This window comes from Rhodamnia argentea, chromosome 11 (genome assembly GCF_020921035.1).
Source record: "Rhodamnia argentea isolate NSW1041297 chromosome 11, ASM2092103v1, whole genome shotgun sequence".
NCBI lineage: Eukaryota > Viridiplantae > Streptophyta > Magnoliopsida > Myrtales > Myrtaceae > Rhodamnia > Rhodamnia argentea.
The window spans coordinates 20,802,455-20,825,248 of NC_063160.1; the positions used below are offsets into that span (position 1 = coordinate 20,802,455).

The 22,794-nt window shown below is 41.5% G+C and overlaps 2 protein-coding genes and 1 pseudogene across 3 annotated transcripts; all 3 read left to right on the forward strand.

Annotated features, from left to right (window-relative positions):
• On the forward strand, positions 1–1,486 carry LOC115735745 (annotated as a pseudogene).
• A 2,185-nt stretch (positions 1,487–3,671) lies between these two features.
• On the forward strand, positions 3,672–5,430 carry LOC115735679 (protein HYPER-SENSITIVITY-RELATED 4-like). Its single transcript, XM_030667057.2, has 2 exons — positions 3,672–4,856; positions 5,008–5,430. The coding sequence occupies exons 1-2, from the start codon at positions 3,840–3,842 to the stop codon at positions 5,368–5,370; spliced, it is 1,380 nt and encodes a 459-aa protein (XP_030522917.1). The 5' UTR covers positions 3,672–3,839; the 3' UTR covers positions 5,371–5,430.
• A 1,249-nt stretch (positions 5,431–6,679) lies between these two features.
• On the forward strand, positions 6,680–12,093 carry LOC115735677 (phosphatidylinositol/phosphatidylcholine transfer protein SFH3-like). Of its 2 annotated transcripts, XM_030667052.2 has the most exons (16): positions 6,680–7,141; positions 7,283–7,428; positions 7,568–7,620; positions 8,386–8,647; positions 9,078–9,177; positions 9,296–9,562; positions 9,846–9,923; positions 10,026–10,127; positions 10,213–10,262; positions 10,396–10,495; positions 10,578–10,652; positions 10,804–10,878; positions 10,984–11,107; positions 11,314–11,693; positions 11,880–11,951; positions 12,044–12,093. In XM_030667052.2, the coding sequence occupies exons 3-16, from the start codon at positions 7,575–7,577 to the stop codon at positions 12,059–12,061; spliced, it is 1,749 nt and encodes a 582-aa protein (XP_030522912.1). In that variant the 5' UTR covers positions 6,680–7,141; positions 7,283–7,428; positions 7,568–7,574; the 3' UTR covers positions 12,062–12,093. The 2 variants fall into 2 exon arrangements, with proteins under 2 accessions (XP_030522912.1, XP_048128824.1); XM_048272867.1 differs by lacking the exon at positions 7,283–7,428.
• Positions 12,094–22,794: the final 10,701 nt, after the last annotated feature.

Here is a 22,794-nt window from a genome sequence, read left to right on the forward strand (position 1 = left end):
ATGGTCGTTCGGTCCTTACTTCGCAATCTTGTACCATATGAGCTGCAATATTACTTATTTGGGAGCATCCAGGGCTTCTTCAAGTCCTATTCCTTTGAAGTGACTGTAGTCATTGAAGAATTCGATGACCTAACTGGCCTAGCTGGCAAGCCAAAATACGAGGCTGCTGAACATTACTTAGGCAACAAAATATCTCTGACAACTCGGTCTTATAGAGACTGTTTGCCAGTAAAAGGAACAAAGATGACTATTTTCATGGCAAATAATCAATAAGTAACAGATGTCTTCAAAGGAGTGAACTTCAAATGGAGACAGATCACCAGAGATGTTGAATTGAAGCAGATGACACGCGAAGGCCGGCAATCCCAGCTGTCGGAAGTGCAGTATTATCAGCTGAAGTTTCACAAGAAGCACAAGGATTTGGCCTTCAATTCTTACTTCCCTTTCATACTAAAAGAGGGGTATAATGTGCAAGAAGCACGGAAAACCTTGAAACTGTATACTTTGCAAAGTGACTACTTTGGAGGACACCCTAGTAAGCAAGATTCATGGCGTTCCATGCACCGTCACCATCCATCTACATTCGACACATTGGCGATGGATCCAGACCTCAAGAAGATAATAATGGAGGACCTCAATAGGTTCGTGAAGAGAAAGGACGATTATGGGGGAGAGCAGGGAAGGCGTGGAAAAGGGGTTATTTACTGTACGGTCCTCCTGGCATGGGGAAATCGAGCTTGGTGGCTGCGATGGGCAACTATCTGAATTTCAGTATCTATGACCTGGCACTGACAAACATCTCTTATAACTCACAGCTGCATAGTGTTGTTGGCAACTGAAAACAAATCCATACTTGTCTTCGAGGACATAGACTGCAGCCTCGAGTTGAAAGATCAACAAGCAGACAACGACACATCAGCGCCAATTGGTAAACATCCCTCACCTCAACAAAGCCAGGTAAATGCAAACCATAGGTTACTCTTTCGATACATATTCCCTTAAGCTTCTTTGAAAATGCATTGAATGTTTGTTGAAAGGGCCTTACCACTTAATGATCTGCCTCTTCCTGGACATGTCCTCGTCTAGTGAGGTTTCTTCTTGCTCACAGGTGACATTTTCAGGACTTCTCAACTTCATAGATGGGTTATGGTCAAGCTGCAGCGATGCAAAAATCACAGTGTTCATGACCAATCACAAAGAAAAGCTCGACCCTGCTTTGTTGTGCCCAGGACGAATGGACATGCACATTCACATGTCGTGCTGGTTTCAAAACACTGGCGGCTAATTATTTCAGCACGACTGACCACCCACTTTTCCCTGGAATCGAAGAGCTCACAAAGTCTGCGCTGGTCACCCGGCCGAAGTCGGGGAGCAACTGCTGAAGAGTAATGATCCTGACATTGCCCTACAAGGACTGCTCGGATTTCTCCATATGAAGAGAAGGGAAAATTCCCAAATTCAAGAGAATGACCAGCACCATAAATGAGACAGCAAAGAGACGTTAGAGAACTAAAACAGACTAAGCGAAAGTTGTGTGTGAGAACATGTCAAATTGATTGTTTAGACAAAAGGTGTGTTTGCAGCTAATTCTTCGTTAAAAATTTTGAAGCTGTCTTAAGTTCAATTATTGTATGGCAAACCCTCAGTTGTTTCGAGAGTATCCTACCGCTCCGATGCAGATTTGGACTCCTGAAAATCGTCGACATCCTTGGAGAAGAAGGCATTGCTCGTCTTTTTGTATAGACTGCAGAGCTTTCATCAAGTACAAAATGCATGTTCCATGACTACATCCATCCAGCTTGTCTACGTTTGAGTCTGGACAGCAAATAGCCAAAAAAACGCTTCATCGTGCTTTTGGGTACATTCATCCTGCACAAACCCTTTCAATTACCCAGAAGTCGCGCACTTAGTATGATCATGCTCCTCTCTGTTCTCTGTGAACGGGGAAGGGGTCTTTGCCCAAGCTTTCCTTGTATATCCCTCCTCTTGGAATCGAGAGCGTGTGGTTTTCAATCCTAGCGGTACTTTAGAGATCACTAGTTGTTCCCAAATCGCTGTTTCTGATGGATTCGCTCCACTTTAAGAACATCAAAGTTGAGTAAAGGGCATACAGAAGAACTGTGAAGTGCTGTCAACTGAGAAAGATTGCCAGTTTGTACAGGATCATGGAGATCTGTGCTGTTGGTGTTACTCTCGAGGTTTTCCATTCAGCTGCCGATGCCGTTCCAATGCGGATTCGGACTTTACAGACAACTGTAAATTTGCTCCAGGAAAAGCGTCATAGGAATTACAAACTGTCTCTTTTCGTCACAGGAATTACAAAAGCTATCTCATCCCAGGAAAAAAAAAAAAAAACTTCAAACGGTATCTCAATGCGAGTGGATTTTCGAACGGGAGCTTTTGCACTTGCTATTAACATATGATAACACTCCCAATAGAAAAATTGGATCTTTCTTCGCCTCTTTTTCCATCAGATTGCAGACTTTTTTGCTGCATCTGAGCACTGAAATTTTGGAAGAGGGACCGAAAGGGTCAGTGGAATGCACCATTTTTATATGAAGCACATCAGACTTTACAGACCAACTTGGAGATCTAGATTAGGTTCACTTTTGAGTTTAGCGTGTAATTTGTTGCTTTCAATATGTGCAACTAGAGGTCTGGTGTATGCTTTCTCAAGTGGATTTGCTTTCAATAATGACCAGCTAAACTTGTCGGGCCATGAGAAGTCCGTCAATGTAGATCTGACCGGGGACTCTGCAAGGGTGGCTCTGCCCATTGGACTTGAGTCACGAGCAAATGAATAACAGCAGAAAAAATACTCGCATACTTGCATGTTGCAGCTCTTGAAAGGTCTTGTACGTAGGCACACAATTATATAGGCAAGCATGGAATACGTCGGCGAAGCAAATTTGTTCTATAACTATGCTTGAATTTCTGTAATTCTGACCCCATATTGTTTGGTCAGTTTTCCTACTGATAATTTTCGTTCGCTATCATTCCACATCACGGGACTTAGCGTTGCCAGAGTTTTGGGGGGCAAAAGTTGTTATCAAAGCTGAAGCAGAAGAGAGCAAGAGAAGGGTTTCATCTCTGTTGTAAGCATAACTTTAATGATTAAGAGCTTTATTGGATGTAATGCTCTGGGAACAGGCACCTCGCCTTCAAATTCGGCTGCGAGTGGCTAATATCTCAACTAGGCACAGCATCAAAGACTCAGTCCAAATCAACCATAGGACGTCCTGTAAGAATCTCCCTCCTTGTAAGTATGTGCCGGCCGACTTTCTAAATACAGGTTTAGAAAGTTTGCTTGATATGTCTGGACAAAAAACGTCAACTACAAAGTTGAAGCCGCGTTATGAGTCATGGACACAATCCTAAAATTTGAAAATGTATCTTTCTTTCTATTTAAATTCAACACTAAAAATCACTAAAAGTATCTAAACTCGCAAACCTGTCACTTGTCAGGCTGCCTAAAGACAAATAACTAAATGCACAAACCTCTTGAATGACAGCCTCACAGATGTGGATGCTTGCTTCTGATCTTATTCACTGGGATGCAAAACACCGCCAAATGCCCTTAGCCTCCGATGCCTTTGTTAATGCGATATGAATAATTGCTGCGGCCCAATCGACCGAGACAGGACAACTTCCTTAGGGAGAATCGGACTCAAACTTGACCCCAAAGACGAGTAAGGACACAGCATCTCAGCCAAATCTGATTTCTTGCGCCTGCAGCAAGCTTGTTATTGTGATCCGGAGAACCATAAGTACCCCACAATCTTCTGCAAAATATCAATACCCTATTCTAAACTTTCAAATATCATCTGTCAGCCGAAACAATGTTTTCTGATGCTAACATGCCCTCTGCCAAAACTATTGTATCCACAGCAGCTTCCATCGCTGCTTCAACGATGGTCGTCCGGTCTCTACTTCGCGATCTTGTACCATATGAACTGCAATATTACTTATTTAGGAGCATCCAGGGCTTCTTCAAGTCTTTTTCCTCTGAAGTGAGTGTAGTCATTGAAGAATTCGATGGCCTAGCCGGCAACCAAATATACAAGGCCGCGGAACTTTACTTGGGTAGCAAAATATCTCCAACAACTCAGTCTTATAGAGTCTGTTTGCCGGTAAAAGGAACAAAGATGTGTGTTTTCATGGCAAAGAATCAAGAAGTAACAGATGTCTTCAAAGGAGTGAACTTCAAATGGAGACAGATTACCAGAGAAGTTGAATTGAAGCAGATGACACACGAAGGCCGGCAATCCCAGCTGTCGGAAGTGCGGTATTATCAGCTGAAGTTTCACAAGAAGCACAAGGATTTGGTCTTCAATTCTTACTTCCCTTTCATACTAAAAGAGGGGTATAATGTGCAAGAAGCACGGAAAACCTTGAAACTGTATACTTTGCAAAGTGATTACTTTCGAGGATACCCTTGCATGGAAGATTCATGGCTTTCCGTGAACCTTCACCATCCATCTACATTCGACACATTGGCGATGGATTCAGACCTCAAGAAGAAAATAATGGAGGACCTCGATAGGTTCGTGACGAGGAAGGACTATTATGGGAGAGTCGGGAAGGCGTGGAAAAGGGGTTATTTACTGTACGGTCCGCCGGGCACTGGGAAATCGAGCTTGGTGGCTGCGATGGCCAATTATCTGAATTTCAGTATCTATGACCTGGAACTGACAAACATCTCCCATAACTCTCAGCTGCGGAAAGTGTTGTTGGCAACTGAAGACAAATCCATACTTGTCGAGGACATAGATTGCAGCCTCGACTTGAAAGATCAACAAGCAGAAAACGAAACGCCAGCTCCAATTGGTAAACGTCCCTCACCTCGACAAACCCAGGTAAATGCAAACTATAGCTTACTCTTTTGATACATATGCCCTCAAGCTCCTTTGAAAATGCATTGAATGGTTGTTGAAAGGGCCTTTTCACTTAATGATCTGCCTCTTCCTGGACATTTCCTCGTCTAATGAGGTTTCTTCTTGCTCACAGGTGACATTGTCAGGACTTCTCAACTTCATAGATGGGTTATGGTCAAGCTGCGGCGATGCAAGAATCATAGTGTTCACGACCAATCACAAAGAAAAGCTTGACCCTGCTTTGTTGCGGCCGGGACGAATGGACATGCACATTCACATGTCATACTGCACCCCTTATGGGTTCAAAACGCTGGCGGCTAATTACCTCAGCACGACTGACCACCCACTTTTTCCTGAAATTGAAGAGCTAATGAAGTCAGCGTTTGTCACCCCGGCCGAAGTCGGGGAGCAACTGCTGAAGATTGATGATCCTGACATGGCCCTACAAGGACTGCTCGGATTTCTCTATACGAATAGGAGGGAAAATTCCCAGTAGGACCATAAAAGAGACAGCAAAGATAAGTTAGAGAACTAGTGCAAACTAGACGAAAGTTGTGTGTGAGACCATGCTGGATCGATTGTTTAGAAAAAGAAAGGCACGTTTGCAGCTAATTTTTCGTCAATTTTTGAAGTCATCTTTAAGTTTGATATTTGCACGGCGAACCATCAGTTTTTTCGGGAATATCCTACTGTTCCAATGCAAATTCGGACTCTTGAAAATCGTCGACATACTCGGAGAAGAAGGCATTGCTCATCTTTTCATATAGATTGTAGAGTTTTCATCATGGACAAAATGCACATTCCATGACTACATCCATCCAGCTTGTCTATGTTCGAGTCTGGACAGCAAATAGCAATTTCTACCAAAAGTCCAGAACTTTGTCAGATTTAGAAGGCTTCGTTGGTAATACATATCGGATGGATCCGTCATCAAGAATGAGCGCGCCCAGCCATTAAGGAGGATTGAAGTCTGCGAGGAAATATTCAGAGGGCTTTAAGTTTACACGCTGCCTAATCAGCCGATGTGATGTATGACAACATTCTTGATTACCATGGCATATATGACATTCTTGATCTTTGTTGGTTATATGTGGGATGAAGATTAAGCGACACGCGACACGGACCTCTATAACTATCTATTGCTATCACAAGTCTACAAAAGAAAATTCCCGATGAATCAGTAAAATTTACGTATTTATGTGTTGCTATTTTGGTCGGAAGTTAAAAGATTATTGCGACAGGCAATTGAATTTTGTTATTATTTGGTGTATGTGATGATTTGTTACGAAGATTTTATATTTAATTATTTGAAGATGACAGTGGTGCATATTCCTTTAAGAGCGAGTATTTTCTTTAAGTTTAGTTCAGCAAAAGTGCAAGAGACAGAAGTTTTATTGAAAATCATCATATGTGCATGTATTTTCTTTCTGGAAGTACAAAATATTTTACCGACAGAGGTCAAGGCAGATTATCATTTATCACACCCCATGTCAATTGATAACTCAACCGGAGACAATCACTCTCATGTTTTATCGTAACTTCCCTGTTTATCCCTCCCTCTTTTTCTTCAATTCTATCTTTCAATAAACAAATCGAGACAGTCAAGAGGAGGCAGAGATTGGATGAGGTGAATCAAACATGTTGAAAGATCCACCTACCTATTCTTAGTGGAGCACCATAACTCAGAGCTGAGCACCTATTCATGTTCCCAAAAAGGGAAAGACAAAGTAAAACCTTTCTACTAAAACCTTTCTACTCCAAGTCTCCAAGCATCAAGAAGTGTCCACAAGTCAACCCTGTCAGAAATTTTCTCCAACTGAGTTGGACAAAATCGCTGACTTATATGATGGGATCAGGCCAACTCAGAGCGTGATTAGATCAGCCAAATTTGATTTCACCATGATGGTTTTTCATGGGATGTCTTTCCTCTTTTTCTGCTAATATCTCCTGAAATGGAACGAAAAATGGTATTTTTCGACATCTGCAGAAGGTCAAGGGAGAGACCCAGTTTAGCCTTTTAGTTTTTTTGCTCCTTTTTTCTAGTCTTGGAAACAAAAGAGTTGGTTTTGTTAGTTGGTGAATTTGCGTGGGAAGAGAGCACAGAAAACAAACCTTCCAACGGAGTGGCTTGCATTTCGGTTTCTCTCTCTCTCTCTCTCCCCCTCTCTCTGTACAGGTTGTCGCGGCCGTCCTCAGAATTTCAGAGATATATTCGGGATCATAGATAAACTTTCTCTTTCAGGCTCCCTAAATTCTTGTCCAGAAAGGTATCTCTCTCTCTCTCTCTCTCTCTAAAAAAAGCATCTTCCTTTTTTGGTTTGTGTCTTTCAATCGATGTGCATCTTCTTGAGTGGAGATAATTCCTAGATATTTCATCATTTTTGGCAACCCATTTGGGAATTTTTTAGCTGGTACGATTGCTTAGAACTCCCACTCGATCCTTTCATGGAAAAAGCTCATCTCTTGTACAATCGTGTGCATGTGAGAAGGTGTTTGAGTAATCCGCAATAGTTTTGTGCTGGTTTGTCTGAAGTTGGTGTTTCCACATTACAAGGTAAATTTTTGGATTCTTTAAGCTGTTTGATAGTGCAATGTAGACAATTTGCATGTAAATGGTGTTGACTTGACTCCCTTTTGGCACAAATAATTGATTCATTGATTGATTCTTGTCTGCCTTGTGCTCTCATTGATAGATTAATCATGTGTGACAAAATGTCGGGACCTCTTGATCGCACTGCTAAACCAGGTACCGGTTTTCCTCTCCTCCTATAATGTTTTCCTGTAAATCTTTGATCTGACAATCATCTAAAATGGAGGCCTGAATGTCTCGGTTGTTGTACTGCAAGTTTGAATTCAGTAAGTATGTTATGGACGTATAATTTCACAAGCAAAATTTCTGGGAAAGTATTGAAGGAAGGAGTCAATATTCAAGAATGGAGGTTTTCCATCATTTATTGCATTGTGGATACTCGTTGCAGTAGCCATCAGAAGCTACATAATTGAGAGTTTGAGAGGAGGGTTTTTCATTTCTGGTTTCTATCTGTGCGAATAAACTGTGAGGCTACACATTTTCATTTTCTAGGTGATTGAAGATGAACAAAGAGAGATTATGTGGTTATAGCATGTGACAATTCATCTAGTAGATAGGATTATAGATAGTGAATGGAAGCTTGGAACAACTGCATGCTTTACATATTCTAGGAAATGTCGAGAATTTCCCACCATATTTATCCAGCATGGTATAATAACAGTTGATCTCAAATTTGTCAAAATGCGGATCCTTCTCTTCAATTGATTTATTGAAAGATATACCTTCATTGTAGCAGCAGTACTTGCTCTTCCAAGTTCCTTTATGTGCGTTTCTGTCTACACAATGGCAATATGTCATGAGGATAGAGGAAATTTTTTCCTATAGACTCTGATTGCTTCATAGCATATGGTTAATATCAAAGAAAACTTCACCATTTCGCTTTTGCTGCAACTTTAACAGTTCTGTCGTTTCATTGTACAGTTCTCGAAAAGCCTGAAGTGGAGAACTCTGAGGATGAGAGGAAGACCAGGCTGGGATCTCTTAAGAAGAAGGCAATTAATGCTTCAACCAAATTTAGGCATTCTTGGACCAAGCGAGGTCGAAGAAGCAGTAAAGTCATGTCTGTCTCGTTCGACTCTGATATTGACACAGAAGAACTCCAGGCAGTTGATACATTTCGCCAAGCTCTCATTCTTGACGAATTGTTACCATCTAGACATGATGACCCTCATATGATGCTCAGGTCTCTTCCTTGCTCTCGCAGTGAATATTAGATGTGTCTAGTGCGTCTGCGTAGGATATGAACACGATGGTATTCGCATATGCAAGTTAAAACAGAGGCAATCAATCAAGCACTGACAGTTGACTTTGACACATTGAAGAAAGTGCTTTGTTTTGCCATGTCTATGTAACACACTTATTTTAGATTTCAGATAACTCCATAGATGCTCCAGTTTCTCTTGTATTTGAACTCTTAGCATGTATCTTCCTGTGTAATGCGTAATCCAACGCCTTATGGACAGGGTGCAACACCCCTCACCATGATCATCATTGCATACTAATGTAGTGATGTAGATGTATCCTGGATGGAGTTTTTCCTTTTAATTCCTTTTTTGGGCCCATCCTGGATGGACTTTAGGCAGTGTAATATCAACTCTTGCTGTTTGACACAGATTTTTGAGGGCCAGAAAATTTGATGTAGAAAAGACAAAGCAAATGTGGGTTGACATGTTACAATGGAGGAAGGAGTTTGGTGCTGACACAATCATGGAGGTACCGATGGAAAACTCAATAACCTCTGTGTCAAATGCTTCTGCTTTAGTACATAATTTTGGTTATAAGATCATCATACCTGGTTCTTGGACTTCCTTTTTTTGGTTTCTTTGTTCAGGACTTCGATTTCAAGGAAATTGATGATGTCCTAGAGTATTATCCACAAGGACACCATGGTGTGGACAAGGATGGAAGACCTGTCTACATTGAGAGGCTGGGTAAAGTCGACCCCACTAAACTGATGCAAGTGACAACAATGGATCGCTATGTTAAGTACCATGTGCGGGAGTTCGAGAGGACTTTTGTTGTTAAGTTCCCAGCTTGTTCTATCGCGGCCAAAAAGCATATAGATCAGAGCACAACCATATTGGATGTCCAAGGAGTGGTGCGTAAGACGTTTCCTTAATTTTTCTCAGTCGGACATCCTTACAATATTGGTCATCCAAAGAAAATTATCTCTTAGCGATGTAAATGGTTGCAAACCTTGGCAAAAGAAAGATGTCAAGCAATTATGGAGGTCATCAAAGTAGAGCACCGTCTCGAGGAGGTTGTAACTGAGGCAGTAAAGATTTTTAACAGCATCTTTAGGATAAGGAGTACATGATTGATTAAACTGTTATACAGTGGGTCTTGATGAGAACCTAAATGTTAGCTCATTGCATATGCAGGGGCTAAAAAATTTCAATAAAGCTGCAAGGGATCTTGTCTCGTGTCTTCAAAAACTAGATGGGGATAACTATCCTGAGGTACTTTGCAAACTCAAACTTCAACCCCCTCAAGCTCTCTAATTCCTTCTTGGCTCAATTCACTTATTATTATGATGCTCACGGGTGTCCAACCAATTTTAGACTCTTAACCGCATGTTCATCATCAACGCGGGCTCCGGATTCAGGCTTTTGTGGAACACTGTTAAATCCTTCCTTGACCCAAAGACTGCTGCAAAAATCCATGTAAGGACCTTTCCCAGATATGCTGCACAAGAGTGCTCCATTTCTGCTTAGCTGACCTTAGCTGTTGATGCTTTTTCTCTACTAGGTTCTGGGGAACAAATACCAGAGCAAGTTGCTTGAAATAATTGACGCAAGGTAGGTTCGACGTTCTTTAGTCTATTCTATATGCTTTCAATTTGTCCTCTTGTTGTCTTGTGTATCTCTGTCATCCAATCAATAAAAAGCTGCGATTTACCAAATACTATGCTTTCAATTTGGCTTTGACTAGTGAGCTGCCGGAGTTCCTTGGTGGTTCATGCACTTGTGCCGACAAAGGTGGTTGCATGCGTTCTGATAAGGGCCCCTGGAACAATCCCGACATATTGAAGGTTCGCTGCTGATTTTTTGTTCCCGCCATTTGTACCACTATGCATTTTGGTGCACTTAAATAATGGGACTAATTCATCTCAGATGGTTCACAATGGCGATTCGAAATGTGTGAGAAAATTGTCGGACATCAATGAAAAGATGATATCTCAAGAAGAGGTAACTAATGCCAGGGGAATCAGGCTCAATTTCTGAGTTCTATTTAGAAGTGGGCCTCTCTTCTTCTTGGACATGAAACTTTTCCTACCTCACGCCGATATATTGGCCGACATTTCTTCATTATAACATCACTATGTGTCTCCTAATGCAGAAGTGCGTGTCTTCCAACTTAACAGCAGCTCCCGATGCGAGTAATTTAGAACTTCCATGTGTGGCAAAAGAGGAGGTGCGTTCAAAACTCTCTCCTGTCTATGAAGTGAGTGTTATGGCATTTCATTACATGAGGGTGACACTGGAGCTTTTAATGCTGGATAATCTTCCTTTTGTATAGATTTTCATCACAAAAAAGTGCGAAACCGAAAAGGCTTGTGATTGCTCTGTACCTATAATTGACAAGACAGTTGACACTAATTGGATCAACACGTCACCAACTTCCAAATCTGGACTGGAAAAAGGTATGCAATCTGATGCATGCTCCAAGAGTAATTCTATTTAAATGCCTCTGAAACATTTTATTTATACAAGATCACGGATGCTTTAAGCATTTAAATGACAGCAAATTTTGAGAGCTTGTTATCATCCAAGGTTACCCAACTGCAGCGGCTTTCAAAGTGGCAATCATTATAATTTCTGAGCTAATCATATGTCGCCTGTTAACCAGGTTGTTTTGCCCCGCCTGATCCTTGCAAATCTCCTGAAGCTATAAGCAGCCACATCTTCAATGGTGTCTTGGCCTTCATCATGGGTATTTTCACTATGGTCCGCATGACCCGTGACATGCCAAGAAAGCTCACAGACGGTATCCTCTACTCTACTTCCATGTACTATGTTGACCCAATGAAAAAGGGCCATCGGTTGCCAGAGCCATCTATTTCCCGCGATGATTACCTGAACATGATGAAGCGCATGGCTGAACTAGAAGAGAAAGCAATTGTTATCAGCACAAAACAATCATCCATGCCACCTGAGAAGGAGGAAATGCTTGCTGCTGCAGTCGGTCGCATTGAAGCTCTAGAACAAGAGCTATCTTCGACCAAGAAGGTACATGCACAGCGTGAGCTTATAAATACTAAGTCCTCTGCCTGTTGCCAAATGTATGCCTCCTAATACACCAAGTTACGAGGACAAAATCTGCAGTGACTGCTTGCCATTTTTGCTTGTTCAAAAATCACAGGATCGACAAATTTATTCTGAACATAATCCGCATTGACCACTGAATTCATACAGGCACTGGAGGAATCCATTGCCCGACAAGAAGAGCTCTTGGCCTTCATCGAGAAAAAGAAGAAGAAGAAGCTGGTGAGTCGAGAGATGCCTCCAATGTGACACTATGCATCTATCTGATTTGTTCTCGCGCTTTCAACTGATAGTTTTTTCGGTCGTAATTGCAGAACATCTTCCGTTGGTAAGAGCATGGATTGCAGGAGTCCAAGCTCCCACAGTCCAAGCTCCCACAGTCCTTTTGTTCTGAAATAAACTCGTCTGACCTTAGTTTGTTCCGTATGTGTTCCCGGTTCATGAAAAACACAAGCTGTTTATTTGTTCATATTTGTATCACCTGTAATATATGCTTGTAAAGATAAGGCCGTGTCCTGGTTTTGGCGCTTTGAGCCTTTATAATACAGATTGTCTGTGATTGTCAATTGGGTTGTTCGCCTGCTCGAGTGACTCGATCGAGACTCTTTTTACTGCACCAGAACCCGGGAAAACGAAGGCTTTGGATGACGTCTGAGATATTTGCCTCAAAGCATCGAAAGGTATTGCCACACACGCACCATCGCCACCTAATGTGGAGTACGGCAACCAGTCGAGTTCGGTCATCTACATAAAACGACGACATGACGTTTGTTAGCTGTCCCAAGTATATTACCACAGGATCAGGTGTTTTCCCTCGTACAAATCCCTACTGGGGTCTGCTGGTGCTGTATTGCGAGAGTTGATAAGACTCAAGGCCTCAGACTCGAGCATTAGGGGCCGAAAAGTAAAGCCACTTTGGGAATTTATGATTAGCTTACTTCGTCATGTCACCGGAAATCTGTAAGCGAGAAAAACGGAATGGTTGACTCAAACCTATGATCATTTATAATAGATACAGTGCGTGATCGGACTTACGTCGTGCATTTTAATCACGCACGCATATCGCCTCCTTGAAAGGAAAACCAATAACGATTGCTAGTTGGCATCAAGAAAAGGAGAAGAGAAAGGAGAAGAAAAGTCTGAAGGACAATGCTTTCATTTTCCAGACTGTGCCCCATTATACTTACCTTCAAAGTGAAGGTAAGTTTCCCACTGAGGCATCACAAAAACACACGTTCTCGAAATATAATTCGCTCTATATACCCAGAATGCAGAGAGAGAGAGATACTAAAGAAGTCATCCAGCAAGCTGTAGCAGAACGTAGAAGTAAGACTAATCAGCCCCAGATCTGTGATGATGGCCTTAATCTCTGACTTCTGAATCTGGATAAATTGCAGCAACCAAGAATCAATCCCCATCGTAGTTGCCGCACAAAATTCAGTCGAGATTTTTACTTTTTCAAACTAGTTTTACATCAGGTTGGCTAGTACCGGTACGAAACGAAAGAAGGACGATATTCTCGCTGACTATGGTGACTCGTATCGTAATACCCCTCTCTTTTCTTTAATTTTATCTTGGAGAACAATCAAGACAGTTGGACATTTCAGAGATATTCTCGGGATGATAGATAAATCCTTCTTCAGGCTACCTAAGTTCTTGTCCAGACAGGTATACTCACTCTCTCTAGAAAAAACCATCTTCTTGTTTTGGTTTATGCCAGTCAATCAATGAGCATCTTCTTGATGGAGACAATTCGTCAGCTATTTCATCATCTTTGGCAACAACCCATGCGACATCTTTTAGCTGGTACAATTGCTTAAAACTTCCATTTGATCCTCTCATGCCCAAAGCTCATCTCTTGTACGATTTTGTGCATGTGAGAAGGTGTTTGATTCATCTGCCGTTTGGCATTTCATAAGGCCATGCGTCCTGGTTTTGGCGCGTTGAACCTTTGTAATACAGATTTTGTCTGTGACTGCAAACGGAGAATAGTTTTGCTTCCGTTCCACAGCAACGTAGAAAATGGCTTTCTCAATCATAGTTAAAAGTGTACACAACCTATTTACCGGTTGTGGCGGAGTGGTTGGTCGCCTGGTTGAGCGACTCGATCCAAGACTTTGGATCAAGTCACAGCATGCTCTGCAATTCCTACCTTGCCAATGCTTTTCTCTGCACTTAAACCCCGTGACAAAGAAGGCTTAGTATGATGTCTGAAGTACTCGCCTGAAAACATCTCTTCGACGGCGCAAAAATTAGCATGTATAGAGCTGGATTGGGTAATTTCATCTAGGCAAGTGCCGATTATTTTGCACACGGGAAAACTATCCACTAGAGAACTGAGGTATCTTGTCACTTCCCGAATCCTATCAGCACGCCAACATCCCCTCTGACCGTACTTATGTACAGTTTCCGAGGAAACTATGGCCAACAAAACTTAAACTAAACACGAATGATAAGCATATGCGGAAGCGAAAACAAATCTCAATACAAAACAAATAACATACGATACTTTGAGACAGTAAAAGAAAACTTATATACATATTCACATATTCTTTACAACATTCAAACTTAAGGCTTGAGAGGCCAACTGTACAAGCCTAAGACCATCTACAAGAAAAAAATCAAGTGGTCGAAGCCTAACTCCTATCTTAGAACGGTTCTCCCAAAAAGTTAAAGGGGGCGACTATCCTAAGCCCCATTTTCACCGTCCTCTGATGATGTCCCTAAGGCTTCCTCGTCGTCAATCTCGGAAGACATCTCTGCATCGGATGGCTCCACTATCTTCACGTCCTCCTCGGGCTCCAAAATCTCTGGATCCGACTTTGAATCTTCCGAACCAGTATCCGGGCTCATCACCACGCCATCGGGAGGGGCAGCTTGAGTGGGGTTCCATTCCCCAACTCCATCATAAAGGATGTCGAAATCTCTAAGCGGTCCAACAGACAGATCCCCATGCCTATACGTCCACACCGGATAGGTGTAGGGCTTCCAAAAATCACCTTTCACATTTACTCGGATGCTAGTGGCGTGCCTAAAATAAACCTTATCATCTTCCACGGGATACTTGGTAATCGCGGTTTCCATGTCCATGGGTATCCCGAACCTCTGCGGTGGATCGTTCATGGTCGAGGTGAAGGGTCCGAAAAGGTAACCCACGACGGGGTGAGAATAAATCTCAACAAGAAAGTTCATAAACCTAGGTTAGCGTGATAGTGCCTCCGAATACACCCTAGGAGAACAGTTCTAAAACAAACTCCAAGCCAACCAATACTATACAACACGATGCAAGAAATAAACGCATCTCACTCCTCCAACTCACCACTCCTTTAATAAGGCTACATTACTCAAAAGCCCGCATAACACGCATCAGGCTACAATAGAAGGACAGACCCGTATAATAACGCATCGAGTCATTATAATAGTCCGCACCCGCGTGATAACGCCTCGGATTGATATAACCTGCGTAACAACGCCTCAAGTTAGCATACCACGTTTAACGATTTAGGACAAATACAAAACTCCGCGTAATAACGCCTCGGGGTATAATATGGTCTTATATACTCAAACCTCACGTAATAACGTCTTAGGGTATAATATGATCGTATATACACAACGACCCCACGTAATAACGCCTCGGGGTATAACTTCCACAGTCACATTTGATTCTCCTAAAAAATGACCATATATCGATAATATTCACTCGAACACTCGATCGAAACCACACGATCACATTAAACCTTCCAATCAATCGATCTAAACCACATGATCTTGCTAAACTTCTCGATTAACAGATCGGGACCACACGATCTCACTATACTTTCGCGATTAACAAATCGAAACCACACAATCTTCCTAAACCTTCCGATTAACAGATCGGAACTACACGACCTTCCTAAACTTCCCAATCACTCAATCGAGACCACAGATCTAATCATACTGAAGCAATATCCAATCGGAACCACACGATTAACTCATACTAAAGCAACGATCAATCGAGACCACCCGATTAAATCATACTAAAGCAATTAATCAATCGGGACCACACGATTAAATTATCATAAAGTAATAATTAATCGGGACCACACAATTAAATCATCATAAAGTAACAATCAATCTAGATCACACGATTCAATCATATTAAAGCAACGATCAATTGGAACCACACGATTGAATCATCATAAAGCAACCATCAATTACACCCACACGATCAAACACTTGATGAATTTATGAAATCTAGGCCACCCGATCTATCACATACCCTAAAATTCGGTCAAAGCATATCAAGAACACAACCAAGCAATTTCCCAACAAAAACTCTCCAATCTAACACCATTAGCATCCTAACAACCTAATCAAGATTTAGAAACTTGCTTCCTTTAAAAATCTAGCAAAACCTACGGCCAAAATGCTGGAAAAATCGAGATCTAAGGGGCGGCGTCCCCTCGACCGGCGCTCGGCTCCACAGCAGTTCTGCGACAACGGTGGCTTCAACGGCGACGATTGGACCTTCGGTGGTAGTTGGCGATTCAAGGTGTGGCGGGCGGTGGCTAGGCCGTGGTTCGGCGGTGGTGGCAGTGGTTCAATGGTGGTTTAGTAGGGTGAGTGAGGGAGAGAAAAAGTGAGAGAAAGTTGTCCAATAATGAAGAAAATGAAGATGACAAGTGGATATAATAGGTTAGGATATTTTTAGGAAAGATATTTTGGGCTAAAATTATTGGTTTTGCAATGATGAGATAGGGACTTGTGGGGTCCACCAATAATTCAATTCATTTCCTCTCTTAAAGCACAATAAGGGCACCTTGGTAATTTGCTGCACAAGTGGGTACCTCCAATAATTCAGCCACTAAAGGTAAATGACCGAAATGTCCTTTGACCAAATTAAAGAGATGGGCATTTTCTAAGGGTAAATGGGTCTTTTCCCATTTTCAATCCAAATTTCACTTTTCTAAATACTTTGGGGCAAACCACGAAATACCCATAGTTCGGATGAGGCGACGTCCAAAACATTGCTATTGGAAATCCTTGAAAGTTTGACGTCCAATTTCGAATTTCGATTTGTGGTCAATATTGATCAATTGAAATTTTAGTGTATCTCAAATTAACATGCGGCTTTTAGGAGTTACGCGTATCGACCCGTGATTATTATCACGTTTAAGAGTTACTCGAGCCATGGCAATTTTGGTTGTCATGTAATTGTGAGGGTCAATCACTAGTCCCGATGAACACGATTGTTAGAGAATAATTTAGGGACGTTCGGAACCCATACATAGTCAAACGGAATTACTCTTGATCCAATCGTAGAGTATTAACAAATCGTTTCTTAACCTCTCTAGGACGGATCTATAATGGTCCAAAATATTTCCTCGACAATCCTTATGGCCAAAGAGTCAATCCAGGATCAAGTTCTTAGGTCCATGTACTTGATTTTCCTAACTAGCCATTCTCCATTGGTTAGTCTTCTAAAAAAGAATCAATCTAAGTGAGATTTAATTGGAATACATGAATGAGATATTTCATTCATTCAAAGCTTCGAAAGTGGGTTGAAATTCAGGATGTCACATATCTAGACCTTAGAAACTCGTGGAACATGGCTGGAAAATAGAGAGATTCATGATAGATCTGAAATTACAAGTCTTTTCTAAGCTTTAGCTCTCTAGGATGCACTATTGTAGTCACCCTTATGTCTCGCCCTGACTAGTACCACGAGACCCTAAAGGCATGTGCAAACAATATATGAAATGTCTCAAACCTGTATTCATGTTTTCATACGCTTTGCCAATAATGGAGCTAAGAATTTCAATCTTCTGTACATGCTACGACGAAATAAAAGAAACCCTTTCCGCCTTGAAAACGTCGAGAGTTTTTCACACTATTTTCTTGGTCTGTAAAGATGATAGAACTATCCAGACTCTCCCTCTCTACTCTCTCCTGCGAGGCAATATCGAGCGATCTTGAACGGCGAACTACTTAAATTTGGTCATCTACATAAGACCATCATCTCATCTTTCCTCTCCTTGTCCTGGTTGAATCTACCATTTCCATTTTCCTCAAGATGGCATAAGCCGGTGTCGTATACAACATGAGATTGATAAATATATTACTACAGTATCAACAGGACAGAGCTCACTTCATTGCTAGAGAGTGAGGTCTTCAGGTGTGGTACTGCGAGAGTTGATAGGGCTCCGGGCCTCACGCTCGAGCATTATGGGCCGAAAATCACAGAGGCTCGCACAAGGCCTCTATAGGCCGCGCAATTAGGTCGGTCCAAGTTACGTTCAGATCCTGATTACTGGAGCTTGAAGCTTCAAAGATCGTGAACTAACAGATGCTAGACTAGCTGATGTCCAAGTCACAGAACTCAACACTGTTCAAAAGAAAAAAAAAAAACGTGGTCTGCCAATGGTAAAGGAACTAAAAAAGTCCTGATGAAAGAAATAGACTGGTGGGAAAAAAGGAATGATGCTGTCATTTACCAAACTCCACGGCCTATCAACTTGCGCTTTGGCGTTTCCTCGGACAGGGAAGTTCTGCCCAAAGTATGTGAAAAAGCCAAAAAAAAGGAAGAGATTGCAAGTGGGCATTGCAAAAAAAAAACAGGGAGAAACGAGAAAAGTCTCGAGGGATGACGCTTTCGTTTTCCAGGTGGTGCCCCATTATACTTTTCTTCACTGTGAAGGTAAGTTCCCCAACGAGGCATCTCCAGAATCACACCTTCTCCAAAATCCCATTCGCTCCATCCCCAGACTTTCACGACACCCAGAAAGAGAGACAGAGAGAGAGAGAAAGATGAAAACTTCATGTTGTGAGAATTCTCTGTACATGTATAGGGAGAAATTCGTAAAAGATGACAGAGAGCCTGGGAACTGCAGACTCCCCGCGTTTTTCCATTTTGTTTCCCGTGATGTTCGATTACTTCTGGTGCCAGAAACGAGATGGGGTCGTCCGCTGTTCCCGTACATAGACAAGAGAGAAGAAGTGACGCGGATTTGCTCCAGATTCCTTCGCCATGACGATTTGCTTAACCTTGGATAAGAACAATAACAATTAACAAAAAGGAGAAGGCAAAAGAAGAAACCTTTGAAGGGCGCTGCTCATTTGATTTGACTAAATTTCTGTCGGGCGCATCACCCGATCCTCGCGACCATCTCCCCTGCTTCTTTTCCGTCGCAGTTTCAACTTTCAAGCAATGACGTCACCTCCAAGCTAGGCGGAAAAAGGCCGGGGGGAGTGCGATGGCGCATGTCGAAAGTTGATAGGTGGGCCTGTGCGGGCCCCAGAGGGCCTTCCGTGGGCCCCTGCTGACCCACGAGGGCCCAGTCATTATCTCGCACGATCGATCTTCTGTTCTATCGTGGCATATTCTCTCCTTTTGGGATATCCCCTCTTTCATTTTTTTGATGTCCGATTAGATTTTCTGAACATAATTCGCTCGTTTCGAAAGCACGTTTCGACGAGAAAGGTCGGATTGGTAACTCGCCTCGCGATATATCTTTTCTCGAAATTCGAATAAACTCTCAAGACGACTCGATTCGATTCGGATTATTCAATGAACCGATCATCAATCAGAATTTCAAGATAGAAGGTAATCAAAATAAGTGGTGGGTTTTGCGTCAACATCCAACTCGAGTTGGCGTTTAAGAGTGATACTCCAAAGAAGTAAACACGTTCACATACTTTTCGTCACTCGTCGAAAAGGAGGAAAAGGAAAAAGATTACTTTTTCATCGCCAAATCACTCAGCATGAACGTGTGTATGTCCTTTGCTTTTGTTTATTATGTCAAATTTCCAACGACGCATCCACGCTGCTATCCTCATTAGTCAAGACACCTGCATGTCAAGCGAAGAAACGAGTGTCCGAATAAATGGATTATGTATTTTGTACACGAGTTAGGGAGACGTACAAGTCATAAACATATTGCATTGATATCAAGTAGATCATAAATCTTTTATTTGAATCAATTTAGTCCTAAATATTTTTGCATTGGTACCAATTGAGTCAATATAACAAATTTTAGTCGAAAATCGCTGATATGGACATCATCCGTTCTATGTTGCGAGGGCGGTGCTTACATGGAAATTTTTTTAACAATAAATTTTAATTATTTTTTCTTTCATTTTTCTTTCTTTCATTTTGGTCGACGACACGCCGATCGCTGCAAGCCCTCGCCTACTCCAAAGGCCTTGCCAAGATCTAGTGAGGGCTTGCTGGCACTCACACAGTAGCCCGTGAGGACAACGAAAATAGAAAAAATAGTTAGAACTTCAGTTTTAACAAAATATATTAAAGAATGCTCACGTCAGCAATTTTCGGCTAAATGGTTTGATGGATTGAACTAATACCAATGCAAAAATATTTAGGACTAAATTAGTCCAACTGAAAAATTTGAAACGGAAATGGTACCATTGCAATAAACTTATAATTTTTGTTTTTTGTACTTTTCCTTACAAGTTGTGTAAAAAATAGGCTCATGACCCTAATTGTTAAAAAACACAACGAAACTCGGGATAAGCTTTGGACTAGTAGGCAGTATATGAAACATGAATCCTACCATCAAGGAAAAACTATCCGGCCAATCCTAATTTTATGTAAAATTTCAATATAATTCTCGTGCTCAATTTTAGTCAGAAATTATCGACGTAATGGTTAGCCATGCAAAGGTGATAGATTCAACGGCTCTTCACTGCCTTGGGAACCAATTGTTGATTCTGTTTTTTTTTTTTTTTTCAATGGCCATTCCAAGTTGCGTTGGACGATGGTTAAAAGGGAGGGGGTAGGCCATAAACGATTTGGCCTAAGCGTGAGGCAGGAGGGACACACGAAAACTGCGAACCGACAGCCTGAGCACCGGCCCCTGGAGTGTTTCCGCATGGTCCAATCCAGGACAATCTGCACGCAATGTTAAGAACGCATGGTGAATCTTTTCAATTTATTTGTCGGAACAGGAGACGAGGACATTAGTACACATATTACTGAGTTTCTTCGCTTATTTAATTTTCAAATTCCCCCCAGATCTTCATTATTATTTTTTTAGGTTATTATCACGACCCAAGCGAATTTTTTTTACTACACAAAATCACAAACTAATATACTCATTAATTTTCGTTAAATTTTACCATCAAATTACTGAGCGATAACATGTGTCGGTTGACGGGTTATCCATTTGAGGTTTTTACCTTACGTCTATCGCCGACGTACCAATTTAAAAAAATTTGTCGTATTAATCCAATTTAACGAAAATCTACGGATGATATATTTGTACTAAGTTTATTTACTTTTCGGATTTACTTGCTTTGTGAGATTTTTATTTTTATTTTGAAGTGATATATATCTTTTTTTTATATGAAATTGAGATTTTTTTTTGGCAAAAAAAAAAATATGCTCGAATTTCGAAAAAAGAAAAGCAGAAGCGCAAAACTTATAGCCGCGAGACAACGATACCCACACTTTTCAGACGACCAAAAAACAAGATGTGCAAACTTCTATTTGGAGACGAGATTTTCCAACCCTCGATTTTTTTCTGTCTAAGCGAGATCGCGAATTCGCTCGATATCGTCAATCTGGAGCACTACGCCGATTCACGAACCTTGACCTGTGGATTTTGGACAGCTCCTCTCCTGCTCTCGCCGAAACAAACAAATTCTCGTGTCCGAAGAGCAAAGAGCGGGGTGTTTTATTAGTGGCCAGAGAAGCGATGCCGTCTGGGCCTTCCCAACATACCATTTGTAGATGACAACGTCGTTCACCACATCAACTTACATGGATAGACTCCTTTAATTGTATATACGCTGTATTTGTTCCACAAAAAAATACGATATTTTTTAAAAATACTTTTTCGAAAGTCAATTTAAAAAAATAATAATAATATTTTGTGGTATTTAGCTAAGATCTAAAGAATAATAATATTTTTTTATGTTTGGCTGAGACTTAAAAATAATCTGAAAAATATGTTTCGTCGTTTGATAAGAAAAATCTAATTTTATTTTTTGCATTCATTTAATCGAAAACTTTGATGTAAACAACGGTCATCCTACGTGACATAATTGACGCTAATGTAGATAATTACTTTAATGATCAATTTTTTAATAATTATTTTATTTTATTTTTTATTTTTTCTTTCCTTTCCTCTCCTTTTCTTTTCCTCCTTCCTCTATTGCGATTGGCGACTTGCTGGTGACAGCCACAGGTAAAGCTCGAGCTCTTTGGTGCCACCCGCGTTTGGGGTTGTCATCGGCGATCGCCGAAGCCCGACGACCCGCAGAGGAAGAAGGAAAAGAGAAAATTATTATTTTCTTACTTATGATCTAAATGGATCCAGGCACGGGAGCCAAAGTCCCGAGGCTCGGTGTCGATATTACTGTGTATGAAGTCTCAAGCACGGGCACTAGTGTCCCGAGCCCGGCCTCGATGGACCCGAGCCTAGGCGCCGAAGATCCGTTCTCACTGTCAAGAGCAATGAGAACAAGCATTGGGATTTTCTTCCCCAAGCTCAAAGCTACTTGTCCAAGCCCGAAAAATGTTTTCCGCTTTTTAAAAAGAAATTCATTTTCCTAAATTTAAGCTTTGATAAGGAAACATTTTTCATCGGCCAGTAGAAAAGTATTTTCGGTCGACTCATTTTCTCAACCAATCGGAACGAGGGAGATGTTTTTCCAATAAAGATTTCTCCCGAAACAAATAAAAGAAAAACCGTAATTTCATGCATTTTCTCGGGATTTGGCCAATTAAGCAAGCGCCACGAAAAATATCCATAAATAAGGCGGTGCATCATGATGAACGGGTGCAAAGATGGCCCTTCAATAACATCGGGTCGAAATCAAGGGCCGAGGATGCAGGGGACGGGTGCGAATACTCGGGCGAGAAATCAAAAAGGGGGCCCCGACCCGACACCAACTCACGCGCCTGTCCCTACAATCCCATTAGATTTTGCTTTTCCCAACGTGATCGCGTCGCGTCACTGATTCAGTGTACGTCCCCTACGTTTTCGTTACCCAATTATTTTTACTTCCCCCCCTCCCCCCACACAAAAAAACAAGTGATCTCCGGATCTACTGCAGTTGCGGTGAA

Excerpts from the sequence above, each read along its gene's own strand:
- LOC115735679 (XM_030667057.2), top strand. The coding sequence starts at position 3,840 with ATGTTTTCTGATGCTAACATGCCCTCTGCCAAAACTATTGTATCCACA. Across the intron at positions 4,857-5,007 it reads CCTCACCTCGACAAACCCAG|GTGACATTGTCAGGACTTCT; the intron begins GTAAATGCAAAC and ends TCTTGCTCACAG.
- LOC115735677 (XM_030667052.2), top strand. The coding sequence starts at position 7,575 with ATGTGTGACAAAATGTCGGGACCTCTTGATCGCACTGCTAAACCAG. Across the intron at positions 10,128-10,212 it reads AGACTGCTGCAAAAATCCAT|GTTCTGGGGAACAAATACCA; the intron begins GTAAGGACCTTT and ends TTTCTCTACTAG. Across the intron at positions 10,879-10,983 it reads CATGTGTGGCAAAAGAGGAG|ATTTTCATCACAAAAAAGTG; the intron begins GTGCGTTCAAAA and ends CCTTTTGTATAG.